At 39.3% G+C, this 23,073-nt stretch overlaps 1 protein-coding gene and 1 pseudogene across 1 annotated transcript in view; both read right to left on the bottom strand.

The window, feature by feature from the left end:
* Positions 1–4,661, bottom strand: part of Sccpdh (saccharopine dehydrogenase (putative)) — a 32,391-nt gene extending 27,730 nt beyond the window's left edge. The window contains exons 1-2 of the mRNA XM_005326557.5: positions 4,345–4,661; positions 2,239–2,351 (exon numbers count right to left, since the gene is read on the bottom strand). Of these exons, the coding sequence (XP_005326614.1) occupies positions 2,239–2,351; positions 4,345–4,534 (303 nt within the window). The 5' untranslated portion in view covers positions 4,535–4,661. The remainder of the gene's footprint in view (positions 1–2,238; positions 2,352–4,344) is intronic.
* Positions 4,662–10,044: 5,383 nt separating this feature from the next.
* LOC144367262 (mitochondrial intermembrane space import and assembly protein 40 pseudogene) lies at positions 10,045–18,228 on the bottom strand (annotated as a pseudogene).
* Positions 18,229–23,073: the final 4,845 nt, after the last annotated feature.

Raw genomic sequence — 23,073 nt, forward strand, 5'->3', positions numbered from 1 at the left:
TTAAAATCAAGAATCAAGGGGCTGGGCTGGGGATGTAGCTCAAGCGGTAGCGCGCTTGCCTGGCATGCGTGTGGCCTGGATTCGAGCACCACATACAAACAAAGATGTTGTGTCCGCTGAAAACTAAAAAATAAATATTAAAATTTTCTCTCTTCTCTCTCTCTTTAAAAAAAAAAAAAGAATCAAGGGGCTGGAGTTGTGGCTCAATGGTAGAGCGCCTGCCTGGCATGTGTGAGGCACTGGGTTCAATTCTCAGCACTACATATAAATAAATAAAATAAAAGTTTGTCAACAACTAATAAAAATATTTTTTTAAAAAAATCAAGAATCAATAAATGGTATGGATTCAAACTAAAAAGTTTCTTCTCAGTAAAAGAAACAATCTGTGAGGTGAATAGAGCCTATATCTTGGAGCAAATTTTTACCCCTCACACATCATATACAACACTAATCTCTAGGGTATATAAAGAACTCCAAAAGCTAAACACCAAAAAAAACCCCAAAAAACAAATAATCCAATCAATAAATGGGCCAAAGACCTGAACAGACACTTCTCAGAAGAGGATATACAATCAATCAACAAATATTATGAAAAAAAATGCTCATTATCTCTAGCAATTAGAGAAATGCAAATCAAAACTACTCTAAGATTTCATCTCACTCCTGTCAGAATGGAAGCTATTATGAAAACAAACAACAGTAAGTGTTGGTGAAGATGTGGGGAGAAGGTACACTCATACATTGCTGGTGAGACTGCAAATTGATGCAGCCAATATGGAAAGCAGTATGGAGAATTCTTGGAAAACTGGGAATAGAACCACCATTTGACCCAGCTATCCCTCTCAGTCTATACCTAAAGGACTTAAAAAACAGCATACTAAAGGGACACAGCCACATTAATGTTTATAGCACAATTCACAATAGCTAAACTGTAGAACCAACCTAGATGCCTTTCAGTAGATGAATGGATAAAAAAAAAATGTGGCATATATACACAAGGGAATGTTACTCAGCAATAAAAGAGAATAAAATCATGGCATTTGCAGGTAAATGGATGGAGCTGGAGAAGATAATGCTAAGTGATGTTAGCCAATCCCAAAAAATCAAATGCCGAATGTTTTCTCTGATATAAGGAGACTGATGCAGAGTGGGTAGGGAGGGGGAGAATAGGAGAGGTGGGAGGGAAAGGGTGGGGGCAGGGGGGATTAGCAATGATGGTGGAATGTGACGGACATCATTATCCAAAGTACATATATGAAGACATGAATTGGTGTGAATATACTTTTTTTTTCTTAATATTTATTTTTTAGTTTTTGGCGGACACAACATCTTTGTTTGTGTGTGGTGCTGAGGATCAAACCCGGGCCGCACTCATGCCAGGCGAGGGCGCTATCGCTTGAGCCATATCCCCAGCCCGTGAATATACTTTATATACAACCAGAGATATGAAAATTGTTCTCTATGTGTAGTATGAATTATAATGCATTCTGCTGTCATTTATTTAAAAAATAAATTAAAAAAAGAAATAAATAAACTCAGATGCACTTGATGCCTGAGACACATCCCCAGCCCTATTTTGTATTTTATTTAGAACAAGGTCTTAGTGCCTCGATTTTACTGAAGCTGGCTTTGAACTCACAATCCTCCCATCTTAGTCCCCTGCACTACTGGGATTATAGGCATGCATCACCACGCCCACTTTCTTTTGTATGTTTTTAACTTATATATTTCTATAATATAAGAATATAATAATATGTAAATAAAGTTGAGGATACAAACTCACATTTACTGAAGGGGCATACAGTTAAAAAAAAAAAAGTGGGGAGGGGTTGGGGTTGTGGCTTAGTGGTAGAGTGCTTACCTAGCACATGCAAAGTTCTAGGTTCGATCCTCAGCACCACATAAAATAAATAAAATAAAGGTATTGTTTCCAACTACAACTAAAAATATATACATATTATAAAAAGTGTGGGGGGGGGTCTGGCCAACATAGCTGTAACCAATAACAAAGCGATATACACTCCCTGAGTATATGCCATTGAAAGCCTGCCACTCCCTCTCTCACAGTGTTCAAGTCAGGTCCATCTGCTCCTCACAAGAACACTCCCCATAGATTGTTAAGACCTTGACCAGTTCTTCTGTCCTCTGACCTTATGTTCCTCTGGAATATAAAATACCAGCTTTTGCTGGAAATGAATGGATTATTTGTTCCAAAACAAAGAAGGGTTGATTACTTACAGGTCCTACACAATTGAGGACAACTGTTGCCTGTTTAGCCATTTCATCCAGTGAGGCTGGGTTAGTGATATCACAAATTATTACTCCAACTTCAGATGGCAGTGTCGGTCTTCCTAAAATTAAAAAAAAAAATCATTTAAAGCACTTCCTAGTATAATTTTATTTTTTTTTATTTTTATTTTTTTTCCTAGTATAATTTTAGATTTTTTTATATTAATAGCAAATTTGCTAAATATACTAATATGATGAAAGCTAAATCTCCTTCTCAAACTAAAGATAAAATTGTTTTCAATCAGGTAATTTAAAAGGGAAAGAAAAGGCTATTAGGAAAGCAGGGTTAATACTAAGGATCTAACACAGCATCTAACACAGCAATGTATAAATGAAAACTCTGTGTAACATGGCAATTTTACAATCAAATTTGGATGCTAAGTACATGACTGTTTTCTCCACCAATAAATTTATATTGTAGTTTCCCATCAATTACTAAACAATTACATATGATCAATTACAGGGAGTGGGAGAAGCCTGTCAAGATCAACACTATGAGAACAAAAGAGGACTCTGAGTCTATTTTTTAAAAAATCCAATCTATATAAAATCACCCAGATTCATAAAAATAAAATAACTGGAATTAGCTGATCCAATAAAAGCAATGCAGATTTTGACAGGTCTAGGTGAATTCCCCAGGATAAATTGATTTAGGCATTCTAAATGGTAAGCTAGGCTGTACCTGCATCATAATGTTGAGCAGGAAAAAGAAATGGAAGAATATATTTTAATAGTGAAATTATTGGAATTTTGAAGTAATAAAGCCCAAAAGCTCTTTGCTCAAGATCTGTGTGTTGACACTGGCAACAACTAATAATTGTAGGAGAATCTAACCTACTCTCTGTCTTCTGTATATAACCATGACCAAAATATTCCTACTTAAAAGCAGGTTCTGTGTGGAATTATATAATCAAACAGAAAGAATGTGGTATATCCAGAATGCTACAAGTGCTACTTCTCTGAATAAGGTGAGTCTAGAGAATTAATAGCCAAATTTCAAGGCTATCAAGTCCTAAGTTAGGTGTCTCCCCCAAATAGGAAGGCAGGGTCTGACTAGCTTTCTGTCTGGTCTCTCCACCAAGTCTCCACAGCAAGTGGACAGGACCTAGCATGGGAAAGATCACTCAATAATATATATTGAATAGGCTGAATAAATAAATGTCCAAATCAAAAGTACAAAAAAATGTTTTTTTTTTTAGTTCTGGGTGAACACAATACCTTTATTTTTATTCATTTCATGTGGTGCTGAGGATCAACCCCAGTGCCTCACACTCGAGGCAAGCACTCTGCCACTAAGCCACCACCTCAAACCCCAAAATGCAAAATTTTTAGAGAAGAATAAGATTGCTGGACAATTCTTACAAACAAAAAAAATAAATTTTAAAACAGCAGCAACTTAATGAGACGCTGTCTCAAACAATAGATAGATAGATAGATACATAGATAGATAGATAGATAGATAGGACTAAGGATGTAGTTCAATGGTAAAGCACTCCTGGGTTTAATCTCCAGTACCACACCAAACCATTAAACAACCAAAAGCACAAAAAATAAAAATAAGGGATTGTGGATGTAGCTCAGTAACACAAAGGGAGCTCATAAATAAAAAATAATAAAAAATAGAAACAACAATCATATCAGTAAAATTCTTAATTTTCTTTCCATCCAGAAGACACAAAGCAGATGAGGAGAAAAATCAATCTCAAAGAAATCAATGCCTATCTACCTATAGACCAGGTATCAAGAGTAAGGAACAACTAAAGTTCTTGACTCTTTGACAGTGGGATTCACCAAACCATGGAAGAGATCCAGAAGTGGTGGGGGAAAATTTTTTTTAATTGTTCTTTAATTTAGGGGTGACAGAAAGCCGGGACAATATATAAAACATTCCTCTCTCCCTCCAGTTCTCGAGCAGGGCTTGGGGGGAGATGCAGGGCGCATCCCTGCAGAAAAGCTCGGTTCGGACGACTTTAAGTCCTCCGCCGGCCTTCGGGAAGCTTCGAGGTGAGGCCAAGCCCGGGGTCCGCGCAGCCCGGTCCCATCTCTTCCCTTTACCCAGCTTCAGTGCAGCCTTCTCCAGCACTCGCTGCAGCTTCTCCCGGGAACGGCCCGCCACCGCCCACGGCAGGGGGGAGCTCCGATCCGGGGCCCCCTGCTCCCGGGCTACCTCCTCGGTCACGAACTGGCCCGTGAAGCCGGAGGCGCCGAAAACCACCAGCTGGAAAGGCCTTTGCTCGGTCGCCATGACGAGTCCACAGCGAGCCGAGGCCCGGGGTGGGCTGAATGCACTGCGCCTGCGCCTCAAGCCACGACTCCAGTACCGGGCGCAGCAACCGCCGCGGTTGTGGCTGCCGCCGCCGCCGCCGCGGTCGCCAGCGCGTTGCTCCTCCTGCCCGCTGCGCGCGGGCCACGCCCATGGACACGCCCACTCCGCCTCGAGCCGGGTCCACAGCCGCGGAGCCACTTCCCGCCATCCTTCGACTGCCTCCAGGTGCGGCTCTGACGAAGGCTGGTTTTCTGGGGCTGACAGGAGTGGACTGTGGTCCATGGTGCGTCGGGTCATTTGTGCAGCTGTGCTCTGACCGCTCAAGACGCTGCCTCTTATCTTCCCGGAGGCTGGGGGCGGCGGCGGGTTATTCTCTTGCCCCAGGGGGTTGTTGCATAAAGAGAGTTCGACGCTGGTGAATGGAGGGCATTGCCCACGCCAAGAACGTTTAAGCTTTGACAGTACATTGGCTAAGGGCTGACTGCGAAGCAAATTAGCAGGGGGAACGCTGGTGGGGGTATAAGGAATGCAAGATATTATCTCTTCAACTTTTCTGTTGTAAAATAAAACTTGAAAGAGCCGTCGATTTGGATTAGGTTTCTGTACTGGGTCTGAGAGACCAAACCTGTATGAAGTCATTCCTGCTTAGGAAGCTAACTTAGGAGTGTACCCAAAGAGTTTCAGTGGGTTGCAGCAGAGTTTGATGGATGTTAGTCAGGCAATTAACCCATTAAGTTGTGGGTTTGCCTCATTTCCATTTTCTTTCCTTGAATCTGCCGGACTGTATTGCACCTCTGGGCTTTTAGAACCAATTTTGTTTCTGAGGCTGCCCAATTCATTGTTGGGTGAGTTTGTGTTTTGTTTTTTTGTTGTTTATTTTTGCCCAGATGAGCATTGATAAATTTGAACTTCAGGGGTTTTTTGCCTTTTTTTTATTCTGTGTTAGTCAGCCTTCCATTGCTATCATGAAATATCTGACATACTTAGAAAAGGTTCATTTTGGTTCACAGTTTTGGTGGTTGCAGGCAAAGATCAGGTGGACACATTCTTTGGACCGCTAGTGGGTGTGTTGATGTCAATGGTGGGAGTTCCTGGGGAGGGAACTGCCCATGGCCAGGAAACAAAAGAGGAAGGAGCTACAGTCTCATAACCCCTTTTGAGGCCAGCCTCCACCAATGACCTAAGAACTTCCCATTAGGCCCCACCTACTAAAGTTTCTGCCACCTCCCAATAGTGCTACCCTGGGGACCAAACTTTTAACACATGGGCCTTTGTAGGATATTCATCATCCAAATTATAGCACACTGTAAATATAAAACCATTCTAAAAGTTTAAATTTATTATTTTTTAATATTTATTTTTCAGTTTTTGGTGGACACAACATCTTTATTTTATTTTTATGTGGTGCTGAGGATCAAACCCAGCGCCCCCCACCCCCACCGCGTGCCGCGAGCCACATCCCCAGCCCTAAATTTATTATTTTATCTTGGTACTAGGGATGGAACCCAAAGGTGTTCTACCACTAAGATACATACCCAGTTCAGCCTATAGGCTGCCCTAACTTGCCATTCTCCTTCCTTGGCCTCCCTAGTAGCTGAGATTTCAGGTATGCACAACTACTCTCTTGGCAGTCTAAAAGTTATTTGTGTGCATTTGTACCGGATACGTGTAAATAAGTCATCTCATTTAATGCCATTCAACAAGCATTTCCAGGGACTCTACTATGTGTTAGACTCTGAAGTAGGCCCAAGGAAGATAATGATTAATAAGACAAGGTCATTGCTCTTCCTCAGAGGGAGTTAAATAGCTACATTGAAGTACATGTAGCAAATGAAGAGAGGAACTAACTCTGAGATGGAAGAAATGAGACGAAACTCTTGTCTCAGGCTGTACTCTGTTGGTGGTACCCAATATTATGCCAAGGACTCTTGCATACGTGGTAATATTGTTTATTGAAGGGTGAAGTATTCAGAGAAGAACTTGGAATTAATTGGACTTAGATATAGAAGAATTGAGAGAGGGATAGATATTCATTTGTTCAAAAAACATTAGGCATATCTTATATACTGTACTAGAAAACAGAGCCAGATTTTGAAATAAAATGATATTTTAATAAACACTGACAAGGTATTAGATAAAACGCAGCATCTATTCCTAATTTAAAATTTTTTCATTAAAATAGGATGCTAGGCGAGCACCCTACCACTGAGCCACAATCTTAGCTACTATCTTTCTATTTCTGCTATACATGTGTGTATTTCTAAACATGATAATACATTTTTGCATATTTTGAATATGTTATAAATACTAATTCTTCTGCATATTTTCTGTTTGGTCATGATGTTTTTAACTTACTCCCAAATAGTTCAGAGTAAAAACATTATACTGTGGTATGTATACAGAGAGAGGGTATAATATACACATGATAACAGTGCATTCATATAACACAAAGAATGGTACAATAAAATTTGTTTACATTTCTCCTTGTGCACATGTTCAATACATATCTAGTATGTATTAGGAATGAAAACAGTTGGTCCTAGAATATGCATATTTGAGATGTTATTAAAGTGCTCTCCAATAAAATGAACTAAGCTACACTCTTAGGCTGGGGATGTGGCTCAAGCGGTAGCGCGCTCGCCTGGAATGCGTGCGGCCCGGGTTCGATCCTCAGCACCACATACCAACAAAGCTGTTGTGTCCGCCGAGAACTAAAAAAATAAATATTAAAAAATTCTTTCTCTCTCTCCTCTCTCACTCTCTCTTTAAAAAAAACAAAACTTCCTGTTACTTTATATCCTTGCCAATAATTGGTATTGTCAGACTAAATTTTTGTCTGTCTTATATGTGTAAAAACGTTAGGTATGTCAAGAATTAATTGCTAAATAGTAGAAATAAAATACTGGGGATATAGCATAAAACAAAGAATGGAGGAGGAGGGGAAAAGGAGAATTTTGTAGAAAGGAGGGGAAGTTTGCACAAAGCTCTTTTAAAAAGTAAAAACCAGGACTGGGTTTATAGTTCATGGATAGAGTGCTTATCTAGAATACACAAGACCCTAATACTTCCATCCCTAATACTAAAAAAAGAAAAACATTAAAATTGATTTAATAGAGAATAGAATCTATTTTTCCTGACTCCATTAATCATTAACTTAAGGCAAGTTACCTAACTTCCAGTTCCTTGATTTTCTTTGTTGTTGTTGTTGTAGTTGGATACAATGCCTTTATTTTATTTATTTATTTTATGTGGTGCTGAGGATCAAACCCAGGGCCTTGCACATGCTAGGCGAGAGCTCTACTGCTGAGCCACAACCCCAGCCCCAAGTTCTTTGATTTTCTTTTGGTAAAATATAGGACCTGATGAGAAGACAATATTTTGTAAAAGAAATCTAACAAAACATACACATATTAATCAGTAATGATATTCACTTGTTGAATCAGTCATCTAAGTGATATAATTGCTCAGCCAATACTATGCTCAAATAAAAACTGAAGGACCATGAATCATTGTCTCAATCTGCTTATTTCTAATTGTTAAAACCAGTGGTTGTAAGGACATGATCCTAGGAAATAAGACATAATATCTTATCTTTCACTATACTTTCTTTCAGGAAAGCCAGGCAGGGTGGTACACATCTGTAATCCCTAAGGTTTGGGAGACTGAGACAGGAGGTTCATGAGTCTGAAACCAGCCTCAGCAACTTAGTGAGGCCCTAAGCAACTCAGAGAGACCCTATCTCTAAATAATTTTTTTTAAAGGGTAGGGGATGTGGCTCAGTAGTTAAGTACCCCTGGGTTCAATCCCTGGTAACAACAACAAAAATCCTTCAAGAAGGTGTTATTCATACTCACCTGCCAACCAATAAAAGTTAAACAGCTTTCCAGTCTTAGATTGACAAGAAGATTTTGTGTTGTCATGTTCCAGCAGAAATGTCTCAAAGACTCTTTTCATCTTCACCAAACAATTTCTTGCCAAGGGCCATGGAAGACCAGCACACACCCATAATAAGTAATGTATCGTTATTTTTGTATTGATTACCTTAATTTTCAATGAGCATAGTACATTTTAAACATACTTCCAGAAATTAATCGTGTAACTGTTAGCAATTACACAAATCCATTTTAGATACTGCTATTTCTTCAAGAAGTTAGAGATTTCGTTTTGTTAAAATTAGATAGTGCCCCGCCAGAGCTCAGGCCTGGCCCAGGACTACCTCCACCAACTTATAGAGAGGCCCAGGCCCAGAGTAGGCCCAGGTTCTCCCCACCATCCACCTAGGAGCCCGAGCTTAACCTACTTCCATCTTGAGTCACTGCAGCCATCCCAATAGCCTTCCCCATGCAGTAGCCTCTACTTTGGGATAACAGACAGGGCCTAGAAGCAGTTGCATCTAGGAGCAGGCATCCCAAAGCCAGTATAAGGCCCACCCTTTTAGCCCCATCTCTAAAAGACGTGGCATCCATCTTGGGGCAATTCCACTGCTATCTTGAGTTACCTCCGCTATTGCTGCCACCACCCTTAGTTGCAGTAGTATCTATCATGGGTTACCGGCAGTGTCTGGAAATCCAACGCCAAGGTGAGGTACAGATAATCTGCACAGATACCATAAGATTGTAGGGTAGAAACTAATATTCAGATCCACACTGCAAGAAAGGAAGACACATAAACAACGTGAAAAAAAACGAGAGGAAAATGTCCCAAATAAACCAGGATATAATAACAAAACCAATAGACAGTGCAGTTGATGAAATGTCAGAAAAGGAGTTCAGAATATTCATAATTAAATAATGACTAATGAATGAATTAAAGAATTACCTAAATGAGCAAATATAGGCAAAAATTGATCACTCCAACAAAGAGATAAGACAGCAAATGCAGGCAACCATTGATGACACCAAAAAAGAGATAAGGGAGTAAATATAGGTAGCAAAAAATTACTTCAAGAAAGAGATAGAGATTCTGAAAAAAAAATCAGAAATCCTTGAAATGAAGGAAAAAATAAATCAAATTTTAAAAAAAAACCTCAATGGAAAGCATCACCAACAGACTAGATCACTTGGAAGACAGAACTTCAGATAATGAAGACAAAGTATACAATCTGAAAAATAAAGTTGAACACACAGTGAAGATGGTAAGATACCATGATCAGAACATCCAAGAATTATGGGATAACATCAAAAGACCAAATCTAAGAGTTATTGAGATAGAGGAAGGCATGGAATTTCAAACAAAAGGAATGCGCAATCTCTTCAGTGAGATAATATCGAAAATTTCCCAAACATGAAGAATGAATTGGAAAATCAAATAAAAGAGGCTCGTGTACACCAAATGTACAAAATTACAATGGATCTAAACCAAGGCACATTGTAATGAAAATGCCTAGCATACAGAATAATGGTAGATTCTTAAAGGCCACAAGATCAAGGAATCAGATTGTCGCGACCCCTCGCCAGCAAGGAAGACACGGCTCAGGAATCTTCTCTCAGCAGTTTATTCAGGCCTTTACTCAGACATGTCTTCAAGCATTCTCTCTCCGCTCGCGCCTCCCACACTTAATAAAGCACACCAAGCCCCAATGCAAAGCTACCACGTGGACCTTTCTCATAGGGTGTTAAACAATGACGTGCCAACTCTCCCTAATAAGGAGTTGTTTGTCTCAGACCACGGCGGAAACCGGCGCCATCTTGTAATGGCGACCACGGTCCGCTGAAACGGCTCACCACTTCAGATCACATATGGGGGAGACCAATTCATATCTCAGCAGATTTTTCAACCCAGACCCTCAAAGTCAGGAGATCCTGGAACAACATATACCAAGCTCTGAAAGAAAATGGATGTCAACCAAGAATCCTATATCCAGCAAAATTAAGCTTTAGATTTGATGTTGAAATAAAAACCTCCCATGATAAAGAAAAGTTAAAAGAATTTACAACTAGAAAGCCAGCACTACAGAACATCCTTGGCAAAATATTCCATGAAAAACAACAATAAAAAATTGGCAGAGGAAGGTATTACACTAAAGGAAAAACTAATCAAAAGAGAAACCAAGTCAAATTAAATACCAAAAATGGCTGGAAATACGAATCATGTCTCAATAATAACCCTGAATGTTAATGGCCTAAAGTCACCAATCAAAAGACTAGGCTGGCAGATTGGATTTTGAAAAAAGACCCAACAATATGCTGCCTCCTAGAGACTCATCTCATAGGAAAAGATATCCACAGATTGAAGGTGAAGGGTTGGGAAAAATCATACCACTCATATGGACTGCAGAAGCAAGCAGGGGTTTCCATCCTCATATCAAATAAAGTAGACTTCAAGCTAAAGTTTATCAAAAGAGATAAAGAAGGACACTACATACTGCTTAAGGAAACCATACACCAATAAGACATAACAATTATAAATACATATGCCCCAAATAATGGAGCATCTATGTTCATTAAAAAAAAAAAAACTGTTCTCAAGTTCAAGAGTCAAATTGACCACAACCCAATAATTCTGGGTGACTTTCACACTTCTTTCACCACTGGATATATCTTCTAAACAAAAGCTGAACAAAGAAACTATAGAACTCAATAACTTGGACTTAACTGATATATATAGAATATTTCATCTTTCAATGAGTAAATACACTTTCTTCTCAGCAGCACATGAATCCTCCTCTAAATAGATCATATACTATGCCACAAAGCAACTCTAAACAAATATAAAAAAGTAGAGATACTACCCTGCATTCTATCAGATCATAATGGAATGAAATTAGAAATCAATGATAAAATAAAAAATGAAAGCTACTCCAGCACCTGGAGACTATATAATATGCTACCAAAAGAAAAATGGGTTGCAAAAGACATCAAGGAGGAGATTTAAAAAATTCTTAGAGGTAAATAAGAGCACTGACACAATGTATCAAAATTTCTGGAATACTATGAAGGCAGTTCTAAGAATAAAGTTCATTGCATGGAGTTCATTCCTTAAAAGAAGAAAAAGTCAGCAAATAAATGACCTAACATTACATTTCAAAGCCCTAGAAAAAGAAGAACAAATCAACACTAAAAGCAGTAGAATACTGGAAATAATTAAAATCAGAGATGAAGTTGAAATAAAAATAACAATTGAAAACCTTGACAAAACAAAAAGTTTGGTTTTAAAATAAATAAATAAAATTGACAAACCTTTAGCCATGCTAATGAAGAGAAGGAGAGAGAAAACTCAAATCACCAACATACATGATGAAAAAGGAAATATCACAACAAACCCTACAGAAATAAGAAGATAATTATAAATTATTTTGAAAACTTGTACTCCAATAAAACAGAAAATATTGAAGGCATCAACAAATTTCTAGAGTCATATGATTTGCCCAAATTGAATCAGGATGATATACACAATTTAAACAGATCAATTTCAAGCAATGAAATAGAAGATGCCATCAGAAGCCTACTAACCAAGAAAAATCCAGGACTGGATGGATACACAGCTGAGTTCTATAAGATCTTTAAAGAAGAACTAATACCAATACTCTTCAAATTATTTTGTGAAATAGAAAAAGAAGGAGCACTTCCAAACTCATTCTATGAAGACAATATCACCCTGATTCCAAAACCAGGCAAAGACACATCAAAGAAAGAAAACTTCAGACCAATATCTCTAATGAACATAGATACAACTATTCTCAATAAAATTCTGGCAAATTGAATAAAAAAACATATTAAAAAGATAGTGTACCACAATCAAGTGGGGTTCAACCCAGGGATGCAAGGTTAGTTCAACATATGGAAATCAATAAATGTAATTCATCACATCAATAGACTTAAAGATAAGAAGCATGATCATCCAATAGATGTAGAAAAAGCATTCAGCAAAATACAGCATCACTTCATGTTCAAAACACTAGAAAAATTAGGGGTAACAGGAACATATCTCAACACTGTAAAAGCTATCTATGCCAAACCCAAGGCCAACATCATTCTAAATGGAGAAAAATTGAAAGCCTTCCCCCTAAAAACTGGACCAAGACAGGGATGTCCTCTTTCACCAGTTCAATTTAACATAGTTCTTGAAATATTGCTCAGAGCAATTAGACAGAAAAAAAAATTAAAGGAATATGTATAGAAAGGAAGAACTCAAATTAGCACTATTTGCAGACAATATGATTCTATACCTAGAAGACTCAAAAAGTTAACCAGAAAACTTCTAGAACTAGTAAATGAATTCAGCAAAGTAGCAGGATATAAAAATCAACACCCATAAATGAAAGGCATTTCTGTATATCAGTGACAAATCCTCCAAAAGGGAAATGAGGAAAACTACCCCATTTACAATAGGCTCAAAAAATAAAAAATAAAATAAAATACTTGGGAATCATCTTAACAAAAAAGGTGAAAGACCTCTACAATGAAAATTACAGAACACAAAAGAAAGAAATCAAAGAAGACCTCAGAAGATGGAAAGATCTATCTTGTCCTTGGATAGGCAGGAATTAATATTATCAAAATGACCATCCTACCAAAAGCACTATATGGATTTAATGCAATTCTGATCAAAATTCCAATGGCATTCCTTATAGAAATAGAAAAAGCAGTCATGAAATTCATCTGGAAAAACAAGAGACCCAGAATAGTTAAAGCAATCCTTAGCAAGAAGAGTGAAGCAGGTGGCATCATTATATCAGAACTACAGAGCAATAATAACAAAAACAGAATGGTATTGGCACCAAAATGGACTTGTAGATCAATGATACAGAATAGAGGACACACTAACCCACATAACTATAGTTAATTTACATTAAACAAAGGCTCCAAAAACATACATTGGAGAAAAGATAGCCTCTTCAGCAAATGGTGCTGGAAAAAGTGAAAATCCTTATGCCACAAAATGAAATTAAACCCTTTCTTTCACCATGCACAAAACTAAACTCAAAATGGATTGAGGACCTAGGAATTAAACCAGAGACACTGTCCCTATTAGAAGAAAAAGTAGGCCCAAGTCTCCAACATGTCGGATTAGGCCCCAACTTCCTTAATAAGACTCCTATAGTACAAGAATTAAAATCAAGAATCAATAAATAGGATGGATTCAAACTAAAAAGCTTCTTCTCAGCAGAAGAAACAATTTGTGAGGTGAATAGACAGCCTACATTTTGGGAGCAAATTTTTATCACACACACACATCTGATAAAGCACTAATCTCTAGGATATATAAAGAACTCAAAACTCTTAACACCAAAATAAATAAATAAATAAATAACCCAATCAATAAATGGGCCAAGAAACTGAACAGACACTTCTCAGAAGAGTATATATAATCAACAAATATTATGAAAAAATGTTCATCATCTCTAGCAATTAGAAATGCAAATCAAAACCACTCTAAGATTTCATTTCACCACAGTCAGAATGGCAGCTGTCAAACAACAAATAAGTGTTGGCGAGGATGTGGAGGAAAAGACACACTCATAAATTGCTGGTGGGACTGCAAATTGGTACAGCCAATATGGAAAGCAGTATGAAGAATCCTTGGAAAACTGGGTATGTAACCACCATTTGACCCAGCTATCCCACTGCTCAGTCTATACCCAAAAGACTTAAAAACAGCATATTCCAGGGACACAGCCACATCAATGTTTATAGCAGCACAATTCACAATAGCTAAACTGTGGAACCAACCTAGATGCCCTCTTCAGTAGATGAATGAATAAAGAAAATGTGGTATATATACACAATGGGATATTATTCAGCACTAAAAGAGAATAAAATCATGGCATTTGTAGGTAAATGGATGGAGCTGGAGAAGATAGTGCTAAGTGAAGTTAGCCAACCCCAAAAAACAAATGCGGAATGTTTTCTCTGATGTAAAGATGCTAATTCATAATGGGGCTGGGGGTAGGGAGCATGGGAAGAATGGATGAACTTTAGATAGAGCAAAGGGGAGGGAGGGGAAAGAAGGGGGTATGGCGATAGGAAAGATGGTGGAACAAGATGGACATCACTACCCTAAGTACATGTGTGAAGACATGAATGGTGTGACTCTACTTTGTATACAACTAGATGTGAAAGATTGTGCTCTATATGAGTAATATAAATTGTAATTCATTCTGCTGTTATATATAACAAATTAAAATTAAAAAATAAATTTTAAAAAAGTAATTGGTGAAAACAAGTTCTCCAAATGGTCTTTAAGCCTTTGTTATAAAAAACAAATTTTGAAACACTTGCCTATTAGGAAATTCTAAACTACACTCCATTACCAATTTCCTTGTAGGATGAACAGTGCATTCTCAATATAGCTACCTATTATGCATCAATTTTATATCAGACTTTTTAGTGTTCTCTCTCTCTCTCTCTCTCTCTCTCTCTCTCTCTCTCTCTCTCTCTCTCTCTCTCTCTTCTTTTCCCCGGATGTTGGGATTGAGTCTAGGACCACTGCATGTTCCACAGGCACCCTACCATTGGACTACATCCCCCATCATAACTTTAAAAAAATTTTTTTAAAAGAAAGTATGTTTCTTGGGCTGGGTTAGTGGCTCAGTAGTAGAGCACTCGCCTAGTACATGCGAGGTGCTGGGTTTGATCCTCAGCACCACATAAAAGTAAATAAATAAAATAAAGATATTTTTTTAAAAAGAAAGTATGTTTCTTTAAATTGAGTACTTAATTCACACCATCTCCTTTCTGGGTTGCTACTGTGGTAAAAGTAGGTCCCTACCTCTCAATAATATTGCTTTTGAGCTGGGCATGTTGGCACAGGCCTGTAATACCAGTGGCTTGGGAGGCTGAGGCAGGAGGATTGTGAATTTAAAGCCAGCCTCAGCAGAAGTGAGATGCTAAGCAACTCAGTGAGACCCTTTCTCTAAATAAAATATAGAATAGAGCTGGGGATGTAGCTCAGCAAAAAAAAGCCTTTCCTTTCATTTATAAAGGGACTGAGAATCTGAAGGTCCAAAAATCTCCACGTTCCAAAGGTGAGAAACATGGAAACCAAAGTGTATCAGAAATAAAATACAGGACAAGAACGTTTCTGAGGAATGTGTACCAATCATCAGGCCTCTACTATTTTTCAGGGCCCTAGTTCAGCATTTTTAAAGAAAAATATTTTTGCTTCCATTTCATTTTTCAATGAGGAGTAGAATCTATTAAAGGAATATAATGGATCAGAATCAATGAGCTCATTCACAAGAAACATTACTGGATAATAATTTTTTGGTTGCTGAGAATACTCAGCACATTATTTCAAAGCAACAAAATTCAGGGCCACCTGAGAATTTAGAAGTGACAGCTACATTCACTGATAGGTTTATTTAGACACACCATACCTACAATCCCACCCTTCCACCCCCCTCTTTTTTTTTCAGTGTATTTATTAAGGGGTCAAAACTCCTGCTCATCACATTAAGTTATTTTGTACATTACGGTGCACAAAACAGAGGGAAAAACATTTTTTCTGAAGGTAACTGAAAGTTTTTTTGCAAAAGGTCCATGTCACTCTGACATGGGAGGACTGGAGCTCAGTGCCTAGTGGCCTTCTTAATCTCTGGCTTAATCTCTCCGTTTCTTTGGTTGCACTGGCCTCAGCGGGAGCAGTTCCATCTATGTATCTGCCAGCTTCTCCCTCTCTTCCTTGCATTCCTGCTCCTCCTGTTGGGGATAGAGGCCTAGGTATTTCTGCAAGGCCTGGAACTGGTCTATAGTTGATAACCTTGGTGTTATAGTGGAAGCAGGAAAAGCCCCACTTGAAGTATTCCCCACAAGGGCCACTGGCCATCCCCCAATGCACAAGCAATTCTAGTTCATGTCTCCATTTGACAGTATCAATATCTGTCTCTCATGCAGATCACTGAGGTCTTCAACTAGCAGTTCTGCATCTGGAAGTTTCACAGTCCTCTTTGGTCTCAAATATGGTCCTATCCTTCCCTTCCTGCTGGTAGTAGGCCATGGCTGCAGCTGGCACTTTGACCTCACAGAAGTAGCAGTGGCTATAGCCTCCTCAGGCAGAGCAGGCTGCTCCAGTCATAACTCTTCTAGTTACATGTGTAAATATCTTAGAAATGAAGGTTAAGGGTTGAGGTTATGGTTCAGAGGTAGAGCTCTTGCCTAGCATGTGTGAGGCATTGGGCTTGATTCTCAGCACCACATAAAAATAAATAAAATAAAGGTCTATTGACAAGTAAAAAAAATATTTTTTAAAAGAAAAAAAATGAAGGTTAAATTCTCAGCATTCTAAAAACAAAAAACAACTAGAAATAAAGGCTAAAGAACTTAAGTAACTTCACCAAACCCAAATGCATAAGAATTTGAACTGATTAAGGTTTTCATATTCAACTCTCTTAGCTTCAAAGCATTATTATTTTTCCTGTAACATGACATCTCTTTCCTACAGGAATTTTCTCCTTTCTCATAGGCAATTGGTAGTTGTTTTCCAGAAAACAGATACTTATAAACTATATGAGGTTAAAAGTTATGAAATAATTAGCAAAAATTGTATTTTTGCATGGAATGATCAGAATAAAAAATAGCTTTAACTGGGATTCACTTTATTCTCTGAGTATAAACCATGCTTCTTAGCCACAAGTGGCTTTTTAAAAAATTATTTTTAGTTGTAGATGGATATTATACCTTTATTTTATTTATTTTTATGTGGTGCTAAGGATCTAACCCAGTGCCTCACATGTAATAGGCAAGCGCTCTACCACTGAGTCCAAACCCCAGCCCACATATGGCTTATTTTAAAACCAACATGCCATATAATTGCTGCAGATTTTATGCCAACAATTTTTTTTGCAAAAAAGTGGATTATGATCATTATATGAAGCTTTTTTTAATGAAAAACTGTGCCAATATTACTTAAAAATCATCTGTTACTAAACTATCTTTGATGCATAATTCAGATGCTCAGGATACTTGGGAATGTAGGTTAATGTGGTGGCAACAATTTTGCAGTGAAATATTGAGAGAGATGTAGAAGGGCTTAGGCAGCCAGGGCAACATGGTGAGTGAGGAAGTCCAGAGTGGGGCCCCAACAAAAGAGCATAAAGAGGGTTTTCTGATGAGGTTAACTTTCTGTTTGACCAAAGTTCTTGTGGACACAAGAGGGTGATCCAATGAGACACTTGCATACTTATGCTCCTAAGCGGCGGATCCAATATATAAACTAAAATAGACATGGGCACAGAGGAGGATACCAATGAATAATAGTGAGGAGAGCATGGGCAGGGGAGGAGATAAGGAAAGGAAGAAAGTCCAGGGGCCATAAAAAGAACAGGCCAAAACTTCCCCAACAGACTCCTGAATCTGGGGACCCTTCTCTTTGGAGAAGTCTGTTATTGTTGCTTTTGCAATAAACCTGCTGCTTGCTTGCTAATTCTGTTCCTGCTCTTCAGTTCTTTGCTGAGCAGAGACACCAAATTCAACACCTCTAGCAGATAATATGATAATTTTTTTTGGTTTGTTTCTGTTCCTTTTCTCCTTCCTCCCCCTACTTCCTTCCTAACAACAGGCAAAACAAGATCAATATTTTTCCTGTCCCAGGCTAAACTATTGTGTCCTTCACTACTCACAGAATAAAGAAGTGCCAAACCTGGTAACTAGAGCAACAAACCTTAATCAGGTCCAATTCTTATGCATTTGGGTTTGGTGAAGTTAACCTAAGTCCTTTGACCTTTATTTCTAGTTGTTTCTTTTTTTTTTTTTTTTTGGGTGACATCTCCCAATGACACCAGCCAGACATTGATTCATTTAATGAAAATTCATTTACTGATAATATTTGGATCCCAGCCTTTTTTTCCTCTTTCAAAAGCCCCATAACCCCCATGGCAGAATAACAGGCTCTGAGATCCATGTCCACTGCATTCTCATTTATTAGCAAATCAATAAAACTTCTTTTTTCCTTTTTTTCAAGACTTTGTCCTCCCCAGGCATGGTGGCACATGCCTGTTTTCTCAGTGACTTGGGAAGCTGAGGCAGGAGGATCACAAGTTTGAGGCCAGCCTCAGCAACTTAGCAAGACCCTGTCTCAAAATAAAAAATGAAAATGACTAGGGTTGTACCTCAGTGATAGAGTGCCCCTGGGTTCAATTCCTAGTACCACAAAAGGAAAAAAAAAAAAATCATGGTGCATGTTTTCTTCTACCCCCACCCATGTGCTCTCTCAGCAGCTACAACAGCCCAACCTTATCAGAAGGCCAAGATGTTTGTGCAGGCAGGCTAGCAGCACCTACAGAAGAAATATGGCAGTGTTTGGGGATCACCTAACACCCATTCCCCAAGGCCTGGATGTTTGCACAAGAAAAGATGTCTTTTATAACTGCCCCAAACCAATGGGAAATTACCAGACTACAGCTCACCCAAGAAAATCAATAAAGGCTTGTATCTTCCTTTGTTGGGGACAGCCTGGTCACCTTCTCCATCAGTGCTGTCAGCTTGAAGCCCCAAGTCTTGCCCACATGTTTGCACTCACTTGGTCTGATCTCACTTCTATCATCACCAAGTTGGAAGTTCTAGTCTCTGGTATCAGAGACTAAATCTTGTCTCACCAACCAGCTTAGCTAACAAGTGGCTGGAGTCAAGGAAATGGAGGGCTGATTGGTTGTAAGTGGGAGCCTTGGTGGAATAGTCCATAGCTGGTACCCTGGTCCAGGTGGAAGTTAATGGATCCTTTGTAAACAGGGAGTTTCCAGTCCCTCCATTATTCTGGTCCCTCCTGCAATGGTTGACAGGCCCCCTTACTTCTTACTGGGTCCCCTAAAGCCCTGTTCTCTTTTTCAGGTTCTGCTTGCTGTAGGAGACTTTTGATTCTGCCAGGCTCTCAAGGTCATTTTAAATCAGGTCCTTGGATTCTGCACCGATGTCCTGAAAAACAACTTTCACACATCTTAAGCCTTTTAATTTTTATTTATTTATTTATTTTTTTTGGTACCACAGATTGGACTCAGAGGTGCTCTGCCACTGACACACATCCCCAGCCCTCCCAGCCCCTTTTATTTTGAATCAGGGTCTTACTATGTTGCTGAAGGCCTCACTGAATTGCTGAGACTGGCCTTGAACTTAGGATCCTTTTGCTTCAGCCTCCTGAGTCCTTGAGATTATAGGCATGTGCCACCAGGCCCAGATTTAACAGATTTTAGGAACTGGGAGTTGTTGTTTAAAGGCCCAGCTTCAGTGGGATCAGTGTTACTGATTTTTCCTTTGGCTTCAGATTCCCATATAACTCAGCACTGTGTTGTCCCTGATGCAGACTCCAAAACATACTCCGTGACACAATATCACCAGTTTTACCTCACTACAGATGTCCTTTCTTCCTTCTTTCATTTTTTTTTCAACACTTATTAAGTGCCTACTATGTGCCAGACAACTGCTGTAGGTATCTGAGAGACAGCATTAGGGGGAAAGTACAGATGAAAATCTCTGCTTTCATGAAGCTCACATTCTCGTGAGGAAAACACAGTGAGATACTTAAGTATAACATGCAGAATGTTAGACAGTGGAAAGTGCTAAAGAGAAAAGGTGGCAAAAGAAGACGTGATGTTGTGATTTATAATGAGAAATATGTATGCGGTCTTTCCCTGGTTTCTGACACAGGATTCAAAATCTTTTGTATGCTAATGAAATAACAGGTAGCTGGGAGTCTCTAGATGCAGGCCAATGACCAGAAAGACCAAGGTGTGATTAGAGGGTTGGGACTTTTAGCCCCACTTTCCCCTCTCCAGGAAGGGAACAGAAGCTGAAAGCTGAGCTGATCCAATGGTTTAATCAATCATGCCTATGCAATGAAGCCTCTGTAAAAACCCAAAGGACAGGATTCAAATACTCACCCAATTCTGCAGGGATAGAAGATCCTGCACTCAAGACCCTTCCAGTCCTTGCACTATGTATCTCTTATTTGCCGTTAGACAGCCATGGGTCAATCTAAGTTCCATGTTTCCCCCTGAGGTCTGTGAGCTGCTCTAGCAAATTAATCAAAACCGTGGAAGAAGTTATGGGAATTCCCAGTTTATGGCCAATTGATCAGAGCAATGATCACAACCTGGGGCTTAGAACTGGCATCCATGGGGGAAGTCTTGGAGAACTGAGCCTTCAGCCTCATGCTCTGATTCTATCTCCAGTTAGTGTCAGAAGAGAATTAAATAAAGACACCCAGCTGATGTTTGCTAGAAAATTGCTTCATGTGTGAGGACAAAACACCACACATCTAGAGTCAGAGGGTTGTGTTGAATGGCTATGTACAGGTGGAGAGAAATCTGAGGAGGTGTGAACAGTCAGGTGGAGTAACTCATGAATTTTTAGATAGAATGACGAGGATGATTTTTAGGAAAGCTCTGAAGGAGGACAGGGAACTAGCTATATAACCTTTTTGGAGGACATTACAGAGATGTGCAATGAGGTTCACATGCCCTACATGCCTGTTGCCTTTGAGAAAGTGGAAGGAGGACACAAAGTTTGAGCAGATTGGTGTGGAGATTGTGGGAGGAGATAAGATTAGAAAGATGTTGGGAAGCAGACCACATAAGAACTTTGGGTGATAATAAGGATTCTGACTTTTGCTCTGAATGAGATAGGAGGAGTCAATATTGAATAGAAGGGACAGTCTACTTTCTTTCTTTTTTTCCCCCCCTAAGGGAGGTCCTCTCTATTGCCCAGCTGACCTCCAACTCTTGAACTTAAGTGATCCTCCTGTCTCAGCCTCCCAAGTAGTTGAGTCTACATGCATGCACCACTAGTGCAACACCAAGACCGTTAAAGAATAACCAAGACCGTTAAAGAATAACCAAGTAATGGTCAGGGTGCTGCCAAACGCTTTCTTGTAAACACTTTTAAAAACATTCTGGTTTCTTCATTGGAAATACACTAAAAGAGACTAAGTGCAGACTCAGATAAATGCTATAAGGCTTTTGCATTAATCCAGATGAGAGGTGATAGTGACGTAGACTAGGATGTTGCTAGCATAAATGCTGAGAAGTGCTCATAATCTGGGTATCTATAGATGATAAATAGGATTTTATGATGGTTTGGCTGGGAAAGAAGGACATTGATTAAAATCAAGCAAACAGGGCTGGGGATGTGGCTCAAGCAGTGGCGAGCTCACCTGGCATGCATGCGACCCGGGTTCGATCCTCAGCACCACATACAAACAAAGATGTTGTGTCTGCCGAAAAAACTAAAAAATAAATATTAAAATTCTCTCTCTCTCTCTGTCTCTCTCTTTAAAAAAATATAAATAAAAAAATAAAATCAAGCAAACATAGGTGGGTAGCTCAGTGTTAGCACACTTGCTTAGCTAGCATGCTTGAGGCTTGGAGTTCCATTCCCAGCACCCCAGAAAACAAGCAAGCAAAATCAAAACAAAACAAAAAAAACAGTCACAGAAGACTCCAAGATATTTGGCTGAGCAGTGGCAAGATTGGAGCTGTAATTAACTAAGTAGGGAAGACCAAAAAAAAAAAAAAAAAGACTCAAGGTTTCTTTTGGTCAGGTTCTATCTGGGATGTTATAAAAACACTTGTTACAGTTTGGATCTGGAATGTCTCCCAAGGATCCTGTGGCCAGTAGACTATTGGGAGGTGATGAACACTTCAAGAGGTCACTGGTGGTGTGCTTTTGAAGGGCATGTGTCAGAAGCGGGCTATGCTAGGAAGAACAAACACATTTGTTTCTTTCCATAATGTCAGAATTCACAGAATAAAAATAAATTCATAGACTATCCACTTTCAGTGGTGATGATTCACCAAATACTTATGGGTTCCACCATGCGGCCAGCGCAATGGTTTCATTAATGAGGTTCTTGGCATAAAAGTTAGCTAGCAGAGACTGAAATAAAACACACAGAATCAGTTACCTTATTTCTATTGCTAGGTCCAAGACGGCTCCCCTCTCTGGTTCCCACCTCTAACCGCCTGGCAGGGCAGCAAGGATTACTCAGGGCTAGCAGGAGAGAGAGAGAGTGAACACTCCAGGGAGTAGCCTTTTATTGGGGAACAAGAAACTCAGGGGAGAATTCCATCCAATGAAGGTTGAACGGGGATGCACTCCAAGGTCAGGGTCAGTGGTCAGTCACAGCCCCACACGGACAGTTTCTCTCATCAGGAGAGGGCCGGGAAAGTTCCGACACAGCCAGAACGCCTCAGACCCAAACCGGGAGTCGCCCAGTCTCGTGTGACGATTGCTCCCCACAATGGGTTACCTGACAGTCATAAGCCAGACAATTGTGAGTTCTCTTATTCCAATCTCAACTACTAATATTGAAAACTCTCAAGTCACACATCATACTTTACACAATTATACATATAAGTCACAGAAAGACTAAGAAAGAATTAAGGACATAGGAGTTCTGGAGACTGAACTGAAAACAAAGGCAGAGAGTAGATATGAATGCAAAGAGTCACTGAAGGTAGTGAGATAAGATGGTGAAGAACTTGTTCAGGGTGCAGAAAGCTCAGGAACTTATTCTAGGCCAGGGTCCAAAGAGAGAGCCGTTTCAGAGTGTCAGCTTGAGATGATGGTTTGGAGTGGGCCACAGGTGGT

Source organism: Ictidomys tridecemlineatus, chromosome 10, assembly GCF_052094955.1.
Source record: "Ictidomys tridecemlineatus isolate mIctTri1 chromosome 10, mIctTri1.hap1, whole genome shotgun sequence".
Classification (NCBI taxonomy): Eukaryota; Metazoa; Chordata; class Mammalia; order Rodentia; family Sciuridae; genus Ictidomys; species Ictidomys tridecemlineatus.